This window comes from Prinia subflava, chromosome Z (genome assembly GCF_021018805.1).
Source record: "Prinia subflava isolate CZ2003 ecotype Zambia chromosome Z, Cam_Psub_1.2, whole genome shotgun sequence".
Lineage (NCBI taxonomy): Eukaryota > Metazoa > Chordata > Aves > Passeriformes > Cisticolidae > Prinia > Prinia subflava.
In genome coordinates, this window is record NC_086283.1 from 20,703,642 (window position 1) to 20,721,359 (window position 17,718).

General features: G+C 40.2%; 1 protein-coding gene across 2 annotated transcripts in view; it reads right to left on the bottom strand.

The window, feature by feature from the left end:
- DACH2 (dachshund family transcription factor 2) overlaps window positions 1-17,718 on the bottom strand; it is a 247,377-nt gene that overhangs the window by 118,811 nt on the left and 110,848 nt on the right. For both annotated transcript variants that reach the window (XM_063422816.1, XM_063422814.1), the window contains exon 2: window positions 7,712-7,827. In XM_063422816.1, the coding sequence (XP_063278886.1) occupies window positions 7,712-7,827 (116 nt within the window). The remainder of the gene's footprint in view (window positions 1-7,711; window positions 7,828-17,718) is intronic.

The following is a 17,718-nucleotide window of genomic DNA, read 5'->3' on the forward strand; positions in this document are numbered from 1 at the left end:
GCTTGTTTTGCTTTACACCAATTAATGTTCACTGTGATAAAACAATGTATACAACTAAACTATACAATTATAAACCTGTATAAAACTGTACAACTAAAATAGTTTATACAACATAAATACATTTCCACTGAAATCCCACTACAACCTCACTTAATGAGAGTGAGCAGGCAATCAATCTATTTCAGTTATTCTTGCTTCCAAATAAAAATGTACACCTCTTCAGACTGCTCCGAAAGAGATGTTTCCTGTTCATCACAAATTCTAATTTGTTGCCAGCCCTTGGCATCTCAATTTATTGCTTGGGAAGGGCTGAGAGAAGACGACATTGTTCCTGTGCAGGAGGAGACACTGCTCCAGCCAAGGGGTGATCCTGCAATCAGGCAGTGACTGCATTTGCAAAGAATCCTTACAGAACCTGCTCTCCAAAACTCTGTGCGAAGCAGGGAAACACTTGTGTTTAAGACACCAAGTAATCCATGCCAAATCAATGGGATTATTTGTTTGCCGATCCTAAATCACACTGAAGCATTTCCCTCCCATGTAGAACTCAAAGACTAAAGGACAAGGACCAGAGCACAAACACATTTAAAATGACAGTGAAAGCACTCAATACCTGACCAGAACCATGGAACCACCTGGATTTACATACGCCTCATGCTTATTTTCTAATCCAGTGAGATTTGTTTTCTCCTTTTTCCTGCATACCTTCCCCAGTGTTGTCATACCAAGAATTTTGCCAAAATACAACTATTTATAAAGCTTTCCTGTAGGAAACCACACTACTCCAATCTAACGCAGATTTGAATGCTGCATTTCAAAAGAATGTTATTTAAATATAGCAGCCTTTAGCATTGCAAGAAGATGATGTATCAGCATTTTTCTGTAACCAGAGGTGTATTATCCTTCCAGTTAAAATTGTATCTATTTAGTTTTAAGTCACAGAAATAAGAATTTAAGCGTGTGTAGATAACTTGAGTTTAACAAGTCTTTGAAGTACTGCTGGATACACAGAATACAGTTCATGTGGGAATCTTACACAAACACAGTGAGATGCATTTAACTCCATGTGTTTGTAATACTGATATTTGTTGATGAATTCTTTGTTCAACTTTATTAAACTAACTGTAAAGGAAAATAAAACCTAACAAAACCTATACAATTAAAATAGTGTTATTGCCAAAACAGTCCCCCAGCAAACAGGGAGTGCTGAAGGCAAATCCTTCACACCTCCTGATGCTATTTATGACTTTAAGGCACTTAAGAATAACTTAAAAGAGCTAAAAAAGGCTTCAAAGCCAGCTGAAAACGAGAGACACACAGAGAGAGAGAGAGAGAGAGAGAGAGAGAGAGAGAGAGAGAGAAGCAGACAGGTCTTATAATCACTACAGACCTCAGTGCCATGAGACAGGAGACTAAGGGGAAAGCTGATAGAAAAGAATGCCACGGATGCTAAAAACAGAGATGAAAACTTAATGGTTTTCCTAATTCTGTGACACTACAGCCCATTTTTCAAATGTTTCCCTTCCATCTGCAAATCAAGGCAAATTCATTGCAGCCCTACCCTGAGTGGCAGGATGATACAGTCTTAATTCTCTCAGCATGACCACGCTAGTTGAACTTTGTTTTCTTTAACGATGTAGGAACTCAGTAGGATCAAATTTAAAAAAAAAAAAATTACTAAAGAATAAAAATCGATGTATATTGCTTAGTTTCACACTTCTCGGACAGTAATTAGTAGCTGAGGCCAAGTGTAAATTAAATTTACAACAAGGTTAACCATTCAGCAAAATCTCCACAACTTTAGCTATTCATTTGTGAAAAACATAACGTCCCACCCAACAGAGCAGACACTGAAAATGGATCCTTAAAGAAAGATAATATTAAAAGAGAAAAGGAAAGAGAGGAACTGAGTGACTCACAGTCACCAAGTATAGTTCTCAGATTATCAGAACTCCACTGAATGGCTGTATTAAAAGAGTAATGATATGATCCTGCATTCCTCATTCACTCCAATTCAAGCTCCCTTCAGCACAGAAATCTGCTGGCATGAGATGGGTGGTACTCAATCATACTGCACACATGGTCTTTAATTTTAAAATCCAGTTAAGTAGATGTTCTAACATCATTTTTTATCTAAGAACATTTCATGATAAAATGAAAGAGCGCACATGTAACTTATTTGTCAGCTTTACTGTGTAGTGGATAACTTTCCTATGTTACTCACACGAGCTTTCATTTCCCGAATCTATCTGCATTCATTATGACAGTAAAAATGAAGAGTTGCTAAAGAGACGTATGCATTTTTATTACTGTTTGAAAAAATAGATCTTTCCACAGTCCTTTGAGCTTCTGAGTGTGTGATTTGTATAAAATATTTCTCATTTTGGGGACACAGCAGATGGAGTGCAGGGCACTGTGGGATATGCCATTTATCACAATGACAGTGCGTAGGTAGCACTGATCCTCTCACCACAGGGGGAAGCTCGAGCTGCAAATGTGGAGCAGCATTAAAAGCACGACGAGTGGAGTTTGGCAACACTTGTACTACTCATTAACTTAATCATATTAATTTATTAGCCATATATATCAAAGTAATTCACTACTGAATTGTCACCAAGAACAATTTATAAACTGTTAACGTTCCCCATAGGCAGAGGACTGTTGTGGCATCCTTAATCAGTGTGTTTGCCTTTGATTAAAAATAATAATTTCTACTAAGCCAGGTAATGCCAACAACAACAAAGTCCTGCATATGTTTCTCATTATAAATGGAACTTTCAAATGTCACCTACGACAACCAAGGAAAAAAAGGGTAATTGTAAACAGCAAAATGAGCCACAGAAATGGGATGTAAACACACAGAAATGTTCAGTTAAATGCTGGAAGTGAGGAGAGGGTCTATGGGATTGCTGGCAGCAGGAGCTGCCACAGGTTGTGCTGGCTGATGTGTGCCCACCTTGATAAACACAACTGGGCACCAGAGACCCCAAAAGCCTCCGATCTCCTTCACTCCTCTAACAGGGAGATACCACATCAAAATCAAGATTGCAGCAAATCCTGGTTTATCCTCCCTTTAGTGAATAAAGACTAAGTGGCTGCTGCTGCACTGCTGAACTGAAGGAACACATTAAGTTACCATATCCTGTGATCTGCTCTATTTGAGTCTCACAATGATGTGACTTGGTGCTGCTATTGAAATATTAACTCCACTGAATTATTAATTACCTGAAACTATTAAGTTCACAACAGATTCTTTTAACTATTAATAAGACAAAACTGTTCTGAAAAAAAGTATTTGTATCTGTACAAATGAGTCAGTATTTTAAACACTGCATTCTTAAAAACTCTAGACAAAGCGTCTATTTTAACTGCTTATGAAATAAAAGAACCATTTCAAGAGGGGTGAAACTAACACAGCTGATAATGAAAACAGCAGTTTATCTTACACATTGGCAATGCAGGTGGTTTGCTCGCATCTGAGTACCCACTTGAAAAATGCCTTTTTTTTCCTCTTCTCACACCATTTCCCCACTAGCCAGGTTTCCTGCCATCCCTGTGCTGAGCCCCCAGCACCTCCCAGCCCTAAATCCTCACTGTGATCCCTCTGCTGACCTCCCAGCTGTCCCCTGCCAGCCCTGCCAGGCTGCCACAGCTCTGGGCAGCACAGCCCAGAAAATGCCAACAGGGATATTTCAAACAGACTCATGCCCATCACCCTGACACCCACCCTCCCCAGGACTGCCACCTCCAGCTGTAGGACCCAGCCCATGGGCGCACACACACAGATCCCATCCTACTGCCTCAAAAACTGCCCCATGCAGCTGCTGGGTGCCCTGTACCACCATCTCACAAAGTTCTAGTGGCAGGATGATTTTCTCCATGAGCCACCTACTCCCATACCTTGAAGAGAAAATGAAGCAGCCCCCCAAATATTTTTATTGAAATAATAGCAGCCATTCTACAGACCAAGCAGAGAAAAATTGCAATGAAGGCAGACTAGTTTTCTAATCTTTTCTGAGGACAGCTAAACGAAGGGTAGGAGGACTAGAGCTGCACAGATAACTATCAAAAGATCCAACTACTGTTTCAGTTTCATTCCATGTGAACAGTTTGCTGAACCATTGGCTTCAATCATGTAACAGATTTCAGCTTCTCTCAGACAGCAAACTAGTACTTCAGATCCCAAAACTTCCCTGAGAATCTATTCCACAGATAAGTCCCAGCTGTCTTCTTAAGATACACTGATGATAAAGACTTGTACATTAATGGAGATAAAGCCTTTTTGTTGTTCATGTCACTTCATCCCACGGCATTGTTTGAAGGACTGAGCCTTTGATGACCATCCCTCTGTGACACACAGGTTTTTAGCTTTGCCCTCACAGCAGGCAGGGGCACCACGCTGATTCCCACATTTCCTACACCAATAGAAAAAGGAAAACACTTTTTCCTAAGTTAACATGAAATGGACAGTGCTTAACATCAGCTCCTGAAGGATGCAGTCATGGCATGGTTCCTGTGCTGTCTCCACAGCCCGGGGGTCTGCATCCCACACACACCACCTCACCTTTCTCACCCACAGCAGTAATCCAGATGTAACCCAAATATTCCCATTTCCCCAAGGTGAAAAGCACTACAAACATTTAAAAAGGTTGAGGCTTCGCTTGCAACTCCTTCACACGTTACTTAGGTCTAAGACTAGATGGAGCTCGCTGTGCCAAGAGGTCAAAAAATACCCTCCACACTTGGAAATGCAGTGTGCCTAATTTAACTACCTGTTTATTATGTGAAAATGACCATGTAAACTGAGCTGACACAAACCAAATGGGTGATGAAAATAACAGCACATTTCAAGGAGTGGAAACACAGATGGCTCGTCTGAATGTGCAGGAAGTTACTAATCATCACTCTGTAATACCCCCTCCAGACAGAGCTGCCAGCTCTGCAGCCACAACTGAGACCCATCCATCTAACCAAGAGGCAGCCTGGACGCCACTGCCTCCACATTGACAAGCAGGCTGAAGAGGAGGTAAAAATGAAAAAATGCAATGCTGGATGAATCATGCTGCATTTGCTGATGTGGAGCCTGTTACTAAATGAAGGAAACACAACTCAGGTGCTAAGCTGGACACAGCAAATGAGGGAGCCACGTAAGAAGACTGGGGTTTTTTGTTTTTTTTTTTACTTAGAGTAATGCAGGCGGACTACCATTAGCATCTGCCTATCTGCTGTTCGAAGAATGGGCAAGATCAGATACAAGGATTATCAAGGACAAGAAGACATCCAGAGGAAATGCTTCGAGCAATTACACCGCAGTTAGAGGGGGCAGGTAACCAGAGAAGTCCTCAATATGTAAAAACTCTGTCTTGCCTCCCTATCAGCCTCTGCTCTTCTGGAGGGGATGGATCCAACCTTCCTATGCTGCAAAATCTCCTCAGTGCTGATCCTGCTCCCCTGCCACAGCCATCCAAACATTCACATGGGAGCTGGGAGCAGCTTTTATTCCAGTCTATTGCCCATCATCTGGGCATCTGGAAGAAAAACCTCTGTTCTGTGACATGTGTTAAAACCCATTTTGTTCTTATTACAGCCAGAGGAAAGAATCCCATCCCAAACTACCGCAGGCACCCAGAGTAAACAATCAGTAATCTGAGTGCAAGGAGGTACAAAGGAAGCCAATGGGGGCTTCACATCTGGGGTGCGCCATCAAGAGCCAGAGCAGCTCCGATCCCCACAGAATTCACAAGAGGCTCTTTTGGCACCTTTCCTTGCTCAGCAACTCCCCCAACTCTTATCCTGTCCTTTCCTTAGGAACAAGATAAGCCCCATGAGCCCTAGGGAGCTGTGGCCATGAGTGACAGGGCTCAGGAGCTGTCCTGCTAGCATTGAGGCCACCTCAGCCATGGGAACCACCCTTGTCTGCAGCCCCTGGTGACACCACCACGCTCTGAAATGGGCATTTCCCCCCCCCTTTAGCTGCTCCCAAACCCCCATCAGCCGCTCCAGACACACTGTCTGGGACTCCCCAAGGTTTTCCCAAGGTCAGGGAGGTGGCTGCCCTGACAGACACCCCCGAGACACCTCTCCTAGCGTGTGCTAAATACGGGGGATATAGCCCACTCACATTTCAGGCTCCAGACAACTGCTAGCAGCCTGGAAATTCAACTTAATAATCTTCTACTCAAACTGTGTTGCTACTCAAAATATCTGTGAGACACAGAATGTGTCTGTGGTGCTTCACTGTGCATCCTCAACACGCCGCATCCTAAAATATTTCCCAGTTTGAAGCAACATGGCAGTCTGTGTGATTTGGTGTCCTATTTGCAAACACACACAAAAAGTGGAAAAGTAACGTGGAATATTCTGGATTTCAGAGAAGAACTTATCAATGCAAGAGTCTTTTGTGCTTTCCTGGCTATCAGTAGTAACAGAAACAAGAATCCATGAAATTCCTGAGCTGAGAACACAACAGAGATACTAAAAAACTCCTTATTTATAAATTCTAGGAGGGAAATCACATTTCTGGATCCCTGTCACAAACATGAGCAGCGCAGGAAGCTGCAGCAGCCCAACTGTGGCTCTGGCCAAGTGCTTTCATACTTTGTTAACTGCTCTAGCTAAGGTTGATGTAAAAATTGTTTAGGAATGTTCTTTCCCTCCTCGACAGGGAAGGTGCTGGTTCCCTGTGACATCCTTGGGACACCTGCAGCTGCAGGGAAATTAAAGCCCTTGCTGTGTTGCTTGGTTGCAGTGCCCAGGTTCTGCGAGCAGAGAGATCAGTGAGATTGGGAGAGATGGCGCTCTACTCCCAGTGAGGATCTTCTTTAATTCTGCTTTTCCTGTTACATACTCTATAACTTTATGTTCTCCTAAACACTTCACTATGTTTGGTTATTAGGGAGTCACAGTTTATTTAGACTGGACTTTGACAGCAATCCTAAAAGTGCTAAGCCTGTTGAATATTTAAGCAATTACTTTTATGAATACAGTCTGTGAAGATAGCTTTATTATGAAAATCAACTTACCTTTAGCATACAGCAATTAATAAAAAATTAAAACACTCATCAGGATTGCACAAGATTTAATTTAAACTCTATTAATAAATTAATGCAGTGAAATTAAATACTATGCATTAAATTATGTTTATAATTCCACATATTTTCATGCTAGATTTTTCACTTTATGATATTGAAAGCAGATTATTAAAGCATAATGCACTGTGGCAACATGGACTTATCTGCTTTTCAAGTGTTTCTTCTGTAATTCCTACAAGCATCTCTGTCTCTCCCCGGCACACATTAATGGGGTTACAATACATCAGGCATTAGCCACGCTGCTCAGATCCCACGAGAACTAAAACACACATGCATTTCAAAGGAAGAAATGCCTCTTACAGGCTTCCCAGACAATAGTTCAGCTTCTCAGGTTGGTTTTTTTTTTTTCCTTGCTTTTACTAAAATAACACATTTAATGGAATTTCCTGTAAGGAAATTACAATTAATAAAGAACTAAATTACAAATCCATTAGATTTCAGTCGCTGCAGCAGCAAAACAGAGTTTTCATGAACGCTCCAAAAAAAAAAAATCCAATAACGTAACCTCTGGTAAAGCCTGCAAAAGCCCTGAAGGACGAGGCAGTTAGATCAATATTAGTTTATTTTAACTGCTGTGCAGTATGAAGAGATGAGGCTGATCATCTGATGGATTTTATTACCTGTCGGAGAGATAAGCCCTGGTGATAAGAGGCCTGGAACTCCGTGGGGCAGCAGCCGTGCATTTTCCTGGATCGCCACTCCCAGGGAGCGCTTGGGGGGTCTTCCTGGGCGGGAGCTGGTGGGACAAGAGCAGAAATGAAAACAACATTTTCTTTCTGAAACATCTGCTTACTACACATGCCATCGATTTGTATAAAATACATGAACAATCAGTGATAAGCAAAAATAAATATTAGAAGCTCTTGTCTAGGGAGAAAAAAAAGGAAAAATCACTTGATTGAACACGCAAGAACTGCACAGATTTTACATGAGCCAGCAGTAAGGTTTCCCATTATCCAAGGCTTCCATGGCATCACAGGTGCTTGGTGGAGAGGAGTTAGAGCAGTGACTGCCCCAAAGTCTCTGCTATGCACCTGAAACACAGAAAATTACAGGCTGTGATGCCTGAAGATGAGGAGTTGAAATCCTGAATGCAACATCACCTCCAACCTCGCTCTGGACCATGCCAGGTACCTTCCTCCTTCTGAAGGGCAGCATTAACTTAACCCTGATCTTTGCAATGCTCACCACTTACCTTCACAGACTGACTGGTGGGATTAACTACTACGGGTTAAACCAAGTGTTAGCCCAACCTGCCAAAACCTCATCAGTTTATGAATTAAGGCTGCAGATTTTAATCCAAAATGTCAGAGGTCCCTTCATCTCTTCATGGACTGGTTCCACTGAACTCTTGTTCTCAACTAACACCTTCATCCCGCACAGCAGTGTGTGTACATGTTCCCATCCTTCCCTGCCATCATAACACAGATTTACAGGCCAAAAAACCATTTGAACTGATTCTTCCTCAAGCCATCTAATAAAAATGTAACCTCCTCATGTTTGGAAAAGTATTGCTGCTTCTCTTCAGTCATAACAGATTTTATTCTGTTGAATAATAGAGTTTTTGACAACACACAGTGAAACACTGTATAAAGTAACTAAGCTGCAACAATGAATGAGGTTTGAATAGAAAGCATTTCCAAAATGACTTCTAGTTCACAAAGAAATTTAAGTTAAACTTCACTCTATCAAGTTACAGTGGCAAAGCCCTCCATCAAGGCATGACAAACTCTGCATTTAAATGAAGACAACTTCCAGCAGCACTCCACAGAGGCACCATTAACCTGTCCATTTTTCACACTGTGCTAGTGTTATTTTGTTTTACTGTACATCAAAGTAGCACAAAATCTTTTTTTTGGTTTATTATTTTATCTCTACAAAACCATCTCCCCCTCGTTTTAGCTTTGAGTTTGTCCATTTTGAATTTCATTTTATTTAGTATTTTTTCCATTTTTCTTTTTGATGCTTTCAATTGTTTATCATACTATGATGGCTGTGCAGTAAAGCTTGCTACAAGAACCACTGGGCTATAATAAAGCAAACCTAAAATAAGAGCATTTGATTTCCAGGGGAAGTTTGATGCACACATGCATTCCCCATTAAAATCACCTGCTGAAATCATCCCCTGCACAGCAAAATTGTCTAACAGACAGCGTTAGGCTGATACGTGGGGGTTTTGAACAAACAGGAATTGTTGTTCTTTTGAATTACAGGAGCCTGCAATCCACAGGCATGTGTAAGTGCTTAGCTGGCACTTACAGCCTCTGAAAAAAACCCTACAAACCAGCTAAAATTAGCAGCTTTTTCCAGTGGAAGAGCTCGATCAACAAAACAACAAAACATTTTCTTCTCGAGCTCAAATACTAAAAAATATTTTGCAGAAAACTCCATATGTTGGTCTTAATCTGAGAAGAACATTTTCAAAATGCAACAAATGGATTTAAAAGATTTTATGAAGAGACTTTTTAGTTGCAATTTGTGTTTTCAGAGGATGAGCACGGGGTGCTGTGCAGTTTCAGCTCTGGTTCTGCAAGTTTTTTCCGTGACAGAAGCTCATGTTGATGGCTCTGAGCACGACCCGTAGCCCACAGGTTGAGCAGAGCACAGCTTAAGGTGCTGCCACAAGCTGATGTGACACCTGTGCCTGAGCACTGACCCACATGGAAAGCCCAAGAGATGAAGGAAGAGAAGTTCACATCAAAAACTTACTCCATTCCCTTCCAGGGCCCTGCTGGCTGTATTTATATCTTCCCTTACACAGGCAAGGGAAGTTCCACTGGAAAAACACAGCATGTGGTGTCTCTGGGATTAGGGTACTTTTGGGGAAGGGGTCTGATGGACTGAAGAAAAAGAAGTGTCCTTCTACCTTACTGAAAGCCCATTTAGTGAATATTCCCATAAATCAGTAACTCCTAGAGCCCAGGTTGGGGGCTGATTTACACAGATGTAGCCACAATAATTTGAAAGGAACTGTTCCCAGCTGAATCTGTTCAAACAAAACTTAAGTCCTTTATCTCTAATTTAATCTCAGCTTTTAAATGAAAAACTGGATGCTAGTCACAGCCACTGGACACACCTGCAAGGACCTGTTTGGGTCTGTAACACCAAGTTCTGCAGTTCTCAGTGCCCTGTGTCTGCTTCCCAGCCAAGGGCAGAAATCCCAGAGCCCCCACTACTGCAATAGACACCTCAAAGTTCCAGCTGGATTCCTTGGATATTCCCAGAGACACGTCACCCATCAGGAATCAACACCTTTAGCTTGGGAGGACACCAGAACTTACAGAAAGTGATGCATCTGCAAATGCTTCCAGTTTGGGGCAGAAACAGATTTCCTGGCATTTCTGTTTAAATATGAAATCAGGAGTTTCACAGAGACAAGACACAAATGCTTGCTCGAAGTCTTGGGGGTTTTAGTAAGATATGCATAAAGGACAACCAGATTTAAAATTTTTATGGGATTTACTTTCTGTTGTGAATGTGCTGCTGGCACCACCAAGCCATGCAAAGTTACTGTCTGTGTATCAATACTCCCCCCAGTATCCCCTCTTATCGTCCCACATGGTCTAGAAATCCACCAAATTTCACATTTATTATTTAAAACTTATGCAACCTCCACAATTCAGCCAAAATTGCTAATAAAAGCACTGAACAGTAAACCCAAGGCAAGCAGAACTATCATTTGGGGAGACTAAGACATAATTTGTGATTATGGAAGTATTAGAATATAAATGCTAATAGCATTAGCATATAAATATTAACTTTATTTAATATTATTGCTCATCTTTTGTCACTCTGCTCTTTTACTGCACTTTCACATTTTCCTTCCTCTCATTCAAGAAAGTTACATACTCAAAAAGTCTAGAAAAATCTTCTCCTTGCTGGTAACAAAGGAGGCATAAACAGGAACAATCACCTTCAAACAATTTTAAATGCGTTTCTTTGAGAGTCTAAAATCTCTACACAAATTTTGTACTTGCCACCAATAGATCTTTGTAAATGGAAAACTACTCAAACCTAAATTAGCTATTAATTCAATCAGAAATTTCTAGTTTCTGGGTATCTTTTTAAAACTTCTTAAAAAACAAAAATTATCTTCCCAAGTGAAGACCATGGAGACTAAAACAGAAGAACAATATAGTTTCCCATGCACACCCTCAGGAGTCTTACTCTTTTTACTAAATAAAGTCTCTACTGATTTACATTCTGCTGGCATTTCTCAAACCCAAAAATCCTTGGGCCACCAATTACTTGAAAGTGAGGATGACTGCAGGGTTGGGGTTTTTACCTGAATTTGCACCATGGCTATAAAGTCATTCTCTCCACCCCACCTCCACAAAATCACTAACTCTTGAAAGAGAAAAATAAACTGATCTGAATGTTGTTCATTTTTTAAATTTTGGTTGAAATTAAATTTGTCAGAAAATAAATTACATTTGAGAAATATATTTGACAGTTGAAATTTATACAGTAAAATGCTGAGAAATTGTTCATTAATGTCTCTTTTCTTCTTTATTTTCCACTCCTGTTGAGAGCTAATTTTATTATTTTTTTTCTCTCCAAGTTTTATACATTCCCTTGATATCACAAGGGTTTTTAATTTGAATCAATACATGAAATAAGGTTTTACTTTTGTGATTTTCTTAAAGTTACTGATCAGCTCCATCTTTTGTAAATCTATTTTATGCTTATTATAGACAACCATATTTCATAAAATCTGCAAATTCATCAATGCTTTGTAAAATGTAATTAATCAGTGGAAATATGAAGCACATCACTGCTGATGTATGATAGTGCTCTACTTTTGTGCTTTTAAATATAGGAGATTTACTAGAATCAGAAGAGCATTTGCATATTAATCAAGACAAATAAACATGTGGTGATTTAACTAGGAAACTGTTATTTGGATGACAATTTAATCAGCACAGGTTGAAAGGTCCATCACTGCAGCATCCTGTTTCTGCTAAAATATTGATTGCGCTACTGATTTCAGTAATGCCTTATTTTACAGGGCACAAATAACCATGTAATTACTCTTTAATTGAATGGTAATTGCTTGCTGGCAATTATTTGTTAAGTTTTGGAGTGTAATTACTAGGTTATTTGTGTTTTGTGAAATAAAATGTTATGTATTAATAGCCCAAAATATTTTCTGTATGAATGGTCTGCCAAGACTTGGAAAGTTAGTTATGATGGCAGGAGCTAGACAAATAACACTGTAGCACTAAAACTATTATTTAAAGGATCAGATGAACCTTTGAATGTTTTCCCTTTACAAAATTAACATTAGATGTAACATTTGTAAGATAAATGGAGGAATACTGTACCACAGAAGCATGATTTCCTCTGGGGTCTAGTCCACCATTTAGCATAATTTATCCTGATGTTTTGCTTTTCATTCTCTGAGCTGCTTTAGAGGAATTGAAATAGCATCCTACCCTCCGGAGAGCAAAGAATAAACCAAGTAGAAATATATTTCAACAGTACTTCATATTTCTGCAAGTGAAGTGGATTACCAGCAGCACATTATCTTAGCAGCCTATAAACTCTGTAGCCTTGGCAGCTCGCTAGATAACAAGGGAAAGCATTATGTTTTGCAGTGTCAATGAGATATGACACTTTCTGTGATATGTTTATTCCAAGCTGTGATAGATGAGGTACCCAATACTTTGATCGTTAAGATTTGAATTTTACTTCTACACTTCTTCATTTTTGTCATCAACTATTTATGAACTGGCAGGAGGCAGCCTCGCCAGGACTGCTGATTTTGGTTTTTTTCAAAAGAGATCCAGTTAATAAATTAATTATTGATTTCATGAGGCTGGAGCTATTTGGTACGAAAATATGCTAGACCTGTGATTTAGGAAGCTCTCATATGTATCACAGATTTCTTCAATAGCAACGTATTTTATTAGGCTTAAAGGAGAAATACTGAAGTACTGTATGACACGCTGTGTAAATTACCCTGCTAATAGTGGCAGTAAGTGTGCAAGTGCTCAGACGTAAATAAAAAAGAAAAGCACAAAAAAAAATAACACTTAAGAAAGCTAAATACAACACACACACCCCCTTAATCTTAGTTACTTTCCTGAAACTCCCACAGAAACCAGAAATTAAAATTTTTCATCTCTTCAAAGATCATGAAATATCCCCTAGTGATTGTGAAAGGTACTTTTTGAAGTATTTACCAATAAATGTGACATCCTGATGAGTTAAAATTCTTCTCTGTTACCTTCAGATTTTTAGTTGTAGCACAGACTTAAAATAATCTCCTGGCTTTGGCATTTATTACAAGGTTTCAAAGATGCCAGAGGTAGTTAAACTCTGCTTGACCTTCTAGTGTTTAAGGAGAGAAGCAAACCCTGACCCCGCAGCAACCTGATTCTGTCTCCTCTCGGCGCTGGCAAACTGATCACTTGTCTGGCCATGGCAGGACATTGGATCACCAGCCACATCAAAGGCAACAGGAGCCAATTCAGCAGCAGGGAAAAAGTCATCCGTGCAAAAGGGGCAATTAACATTAATCATACATGAAGTTGTTGGATCAGGAGAACCTGGTGCCTATGGCAACGCTTGGGGCAGCGTCCACGCCAGCACCAGGAAAGCCCATGCACAGCTCACCTGTCACGGGACACAGGACACGTGCAGGAAAAAGGCTCTGACACTCCAAAACACCATCTCCCCACCCAGTTCTCCAGGGAATTTCATTCAGGTACGTCCTCAGATAAAACAGCAGTGGGAGTTTGTTCTAAAGCATCACAAAAGTGAACTTTCTCTGTCATTGTGATTGGTGTTACTGTTAGGAAAAAATCACTCCTTAACAGCATTGAACTGCTCAGAGCTGAGACTCCAGGGGAATATTACAATTTCGTAACTTTACCTTTAAGAATGGAACGTAGCACATTATCACTGCGTTAATCCTACAAAAATCTCAATTAGTGAAAATCTAGTACTTACTTAAAATTTGTCTTGGAGTCAGAAAAATTACCTGAATTCCTTGTATTCAGTTGTCACTATAGTGGCTTTTACTTAACAAAGCTTAATTGCTTATTTCTGAAATCAGGCATTACAAAGGCCTTTTGGTTTGTTGAGATTTAAAACTTTAAGTAACTCTTAAATTACTTATGAATGTGCCTGCAGATGTAACAGTATCTCAATACTCCTGCTTTTACTTTTTTCCTGTCAAATACAAGCACAGGAAAAAGGGGGATAACTCACCAAATTTCCAAATTGGGGTGATTCATGTCTGCAAACAAGCTGGAGGCTGATCCATGTTCCACACTGCCCCAGCTCAGTTTAAGGGTGTGGCAGTGAGGAAATTGGAAGTGTGACTCCAGCAGATGAAGGGATACACACAGAAATTTAACAACTGCATGAAGTTAGTAACTGTGGCAGTGGAGGTGCACTGGCACAGATAAAATACAGTGCATTTAGCTATGGATCACAGCCAGTGGGACAATGTTCCTGCTGCTGTGTCTTCATTCCCATTGTTCTCTCTCTGCCTAGACCAAACCTTGCTGGAGGGGGCCTGACCAGGCTGGAATTGTGCCACTAATGACACACCCAGACCACAAATTCGAATTACAGATCTGTTGTGAAAACAATGCTCCCCCACGACGTCCAGCTAGACCAAATGTGGAAGTGCCAGAGACATGGCCAAGTTCATTCTGAGCCTTGCAAACCTCAGCTCAGCTGCTTGGATGGCTCTGCTTGGATTCTGAATCCAGTCAGAGCTGGGAACCACTGCAGATTACAGCCAATATTATTATGCAATTTGCATTCTGACTGGTTTTCTTTTTTTTTTTTTTTTAATCTGCTAAATTATCTGTCTATTTAGCAGGTAGAACCAAACCATGGAAGAGATTTTTAGGATTTTTCCACCTGTGTGGGAAAGCTCAGCACTGATGCGACTGAAGTGACAAAGCAGGCTCTGGGATCAGCATGGGAACAGCACAGCTCCATCCCAACAGCTGATGCTGGCCAAGGTACAGAGAGAACCACAGTACACACTCCAACCCTGTGAAAATATATGCCAGCACACTGAGGAGCTATAAATCTCCTTTCATGCAAGTTAATTTAGCCCAAATTTTATTTTTACACATACACCCACAATATTTGCATGGAAACTTTCCAAGCAGGGAATCACCATCTATTACAAATACCCATGTCATGTGTCTGAATTGTATCAGACCCTTCCAAGCTTTCTGACCTGTATCTGAATTCAATGCCAATTTAGAGGAATGTATTACAATAAAAAGTTTTTGAAATACCACTGGTTTCCACTAAGTTGTATCTCAGTAAATCTCAACACAATGGAGTTTGTAAAAAATGTGACTGTTTAAGCCTATTATCTATGGACAGAAATCCAAGAGCAAGACCTGACGTATTTACAGCCCCGAGTATCACATAACCCAGGGTAGCTGATATTAACTCCCTAACAGGGGTGCATTGTGCTGTGGTGGTACCGTGCCGTCAGAGCAATTTGCAGGCTGATGCAATGGGAAACTGCTCTTGCCTTAACTGTTTTCAATCTCTGCATTACAAGTTTTGGTGTTTCCACAATCTTGGCAAAGGCCCTTCAAAGGCAGAAAACAGAAATACGTCTTTCAAAGAATAATAAATGAAAGAACACAGAAGCAATCCTCTGCACCTATGTCCATGCTGAAAGAAGGAATTGTTCCCAGCAGTCCAAAGGAGCCTCTATGATTAGGTGATTCTGTCCAGGAGTAGACATCTGAGGGCTGAACTCCACTACATAGAAAAACACCCTGCAGTTTGCTGGTGCTCCTGGACCAGTATGAAATTGGACAGGCAGTAATGCAGGGGTGCAGCTCCACTGCTTCACTTTTACCTTTCCAGATTTTGTGATGGTTGGTATTTCATCTGTTAGCTCCAGAGACAGACAAGGTTTTTATTTCTACTGCCAATGTACAATAGGGGAAGGATTTTTCAAACAACGAAGCACAAACCTTTAGGACCATGGGAAAACTGAAGGGCAGAAGGAAATTTTTGGAAAAATTAGCATTAAATTTTGTCTAGAAAATTTTCATGTTGTGAGAAGATGCTAATATGATATATAAAACCACAGAGGTATTATCAGCTAAGTGAGATTTAACCTACAGGAATGTAGACATTTTCTCTATTTGATGGACGTGTATGCACACACAGAGAAACTCTACCTGATGGGAACTCCATAACAGCAGATAATTGAACCCCACTGAATTTTGATTGTGAATGTGGCTAACCTCAGGGCTGACAGTGAGGGGTCCTTCAGCAAGGATCTGTAACTCTGTAATCTCAGCTGGGTACCAAAACCCTGGGATCATAAAGATCCCAGTTTATGGTTTCTCATTCCTCTCTCCACTGGGTTTCATTCCCTCCCCTAAGAGATTACAGCATCACTCCTTCCCTTCTAGGTAATATTCCCTCTGCTCCACCAGTCAGGTTTACCCTTTCCCCCCAGGGTGGGGTAACAGATAAAGGGAATAATTATTCTCAGCTCATAATAAGCCTCAAGTACTACTTGTTTTTCTATACTTTTCTGACCAAAAGCTTGTCTGCTTTTCCATCAACAGCTACACCAAAGAACCCTTCTTACCACAGCCACAGATCATTTCCCACTGAGAAACACGATGTCATTTTACAAATGTCTTTCTCATACACAATTAGGAAAAACTGGAAGAAGCCAACTACAGAAAAAGCAGCTCAGACTACTGAAAAGCAGCTTAAGTTATTCCCATGTTCAAATATTTCCTGAGCTCAAGTATGTCCTGGAGTAGATACAACAGTTGAGCAGACAGGTCATACCTGCTTGTTGATGTCTTTTAAAAACACTTCTCTTCAGACCCAAGGGTCTGACTCTCCCAAAAATTCTGTAGTGTAACCTTCTAGCACCATCCACCTCTGGGCAAATACAGCCCTGCCATGGACTGCCACAGAATCCCACTCACGTCACATACACAATTCCTGCTCCTCACTCAAGAAGTTGTTTTAAAAGCAGCTGAAAAAGACTGAAAGAATTCAAGTAAAAGAGTGTCTGTAACCAGATTTCCTGGAGATAAATGAAAGACATACGTTTCTATGGCGGCCAGCCTACTAAATTTTGCAAGCATAAATATTTACCTAGGACTGGGAGGTGGGGAAATCAGGAAAAAACCACCATCTAAACCCTTCAAAGTTTAAATACTGTAACACAGAGGTCATTATTTATAACGAGAAATAGAGACCATGCCTTTTCTATGTGTATTTCTATCATGTTATTCATCCCTTCCATATGCATTCTATCATTACCATTCTTACACCACAAAATAATTTCTATGTCACTTGCTCACTGTATGCATTCATTTTCTTTAGGCTTTCTTGTGGTTATTGATTTCCTGCTTTGTTGAAGTGCTTTGTTTCTTTTGCAGCAGGCTATCCATTTTAAAACAGTTGTTCAACAAATAAAAAATTCATTCTAAAATTAAATAAGTTTTATCTTCCTTTATTTTCATCTGAGTTAAACGCAAGTGACACACTTCCTTTAAAAATAAAAAGGAAATACTCAATGCCTCCCAGCACACAAACAAGTAAAGAAGTAAAATTTTTCTTTTCTAATAAGACATATTTATTTTTATGACTGGAAACATGA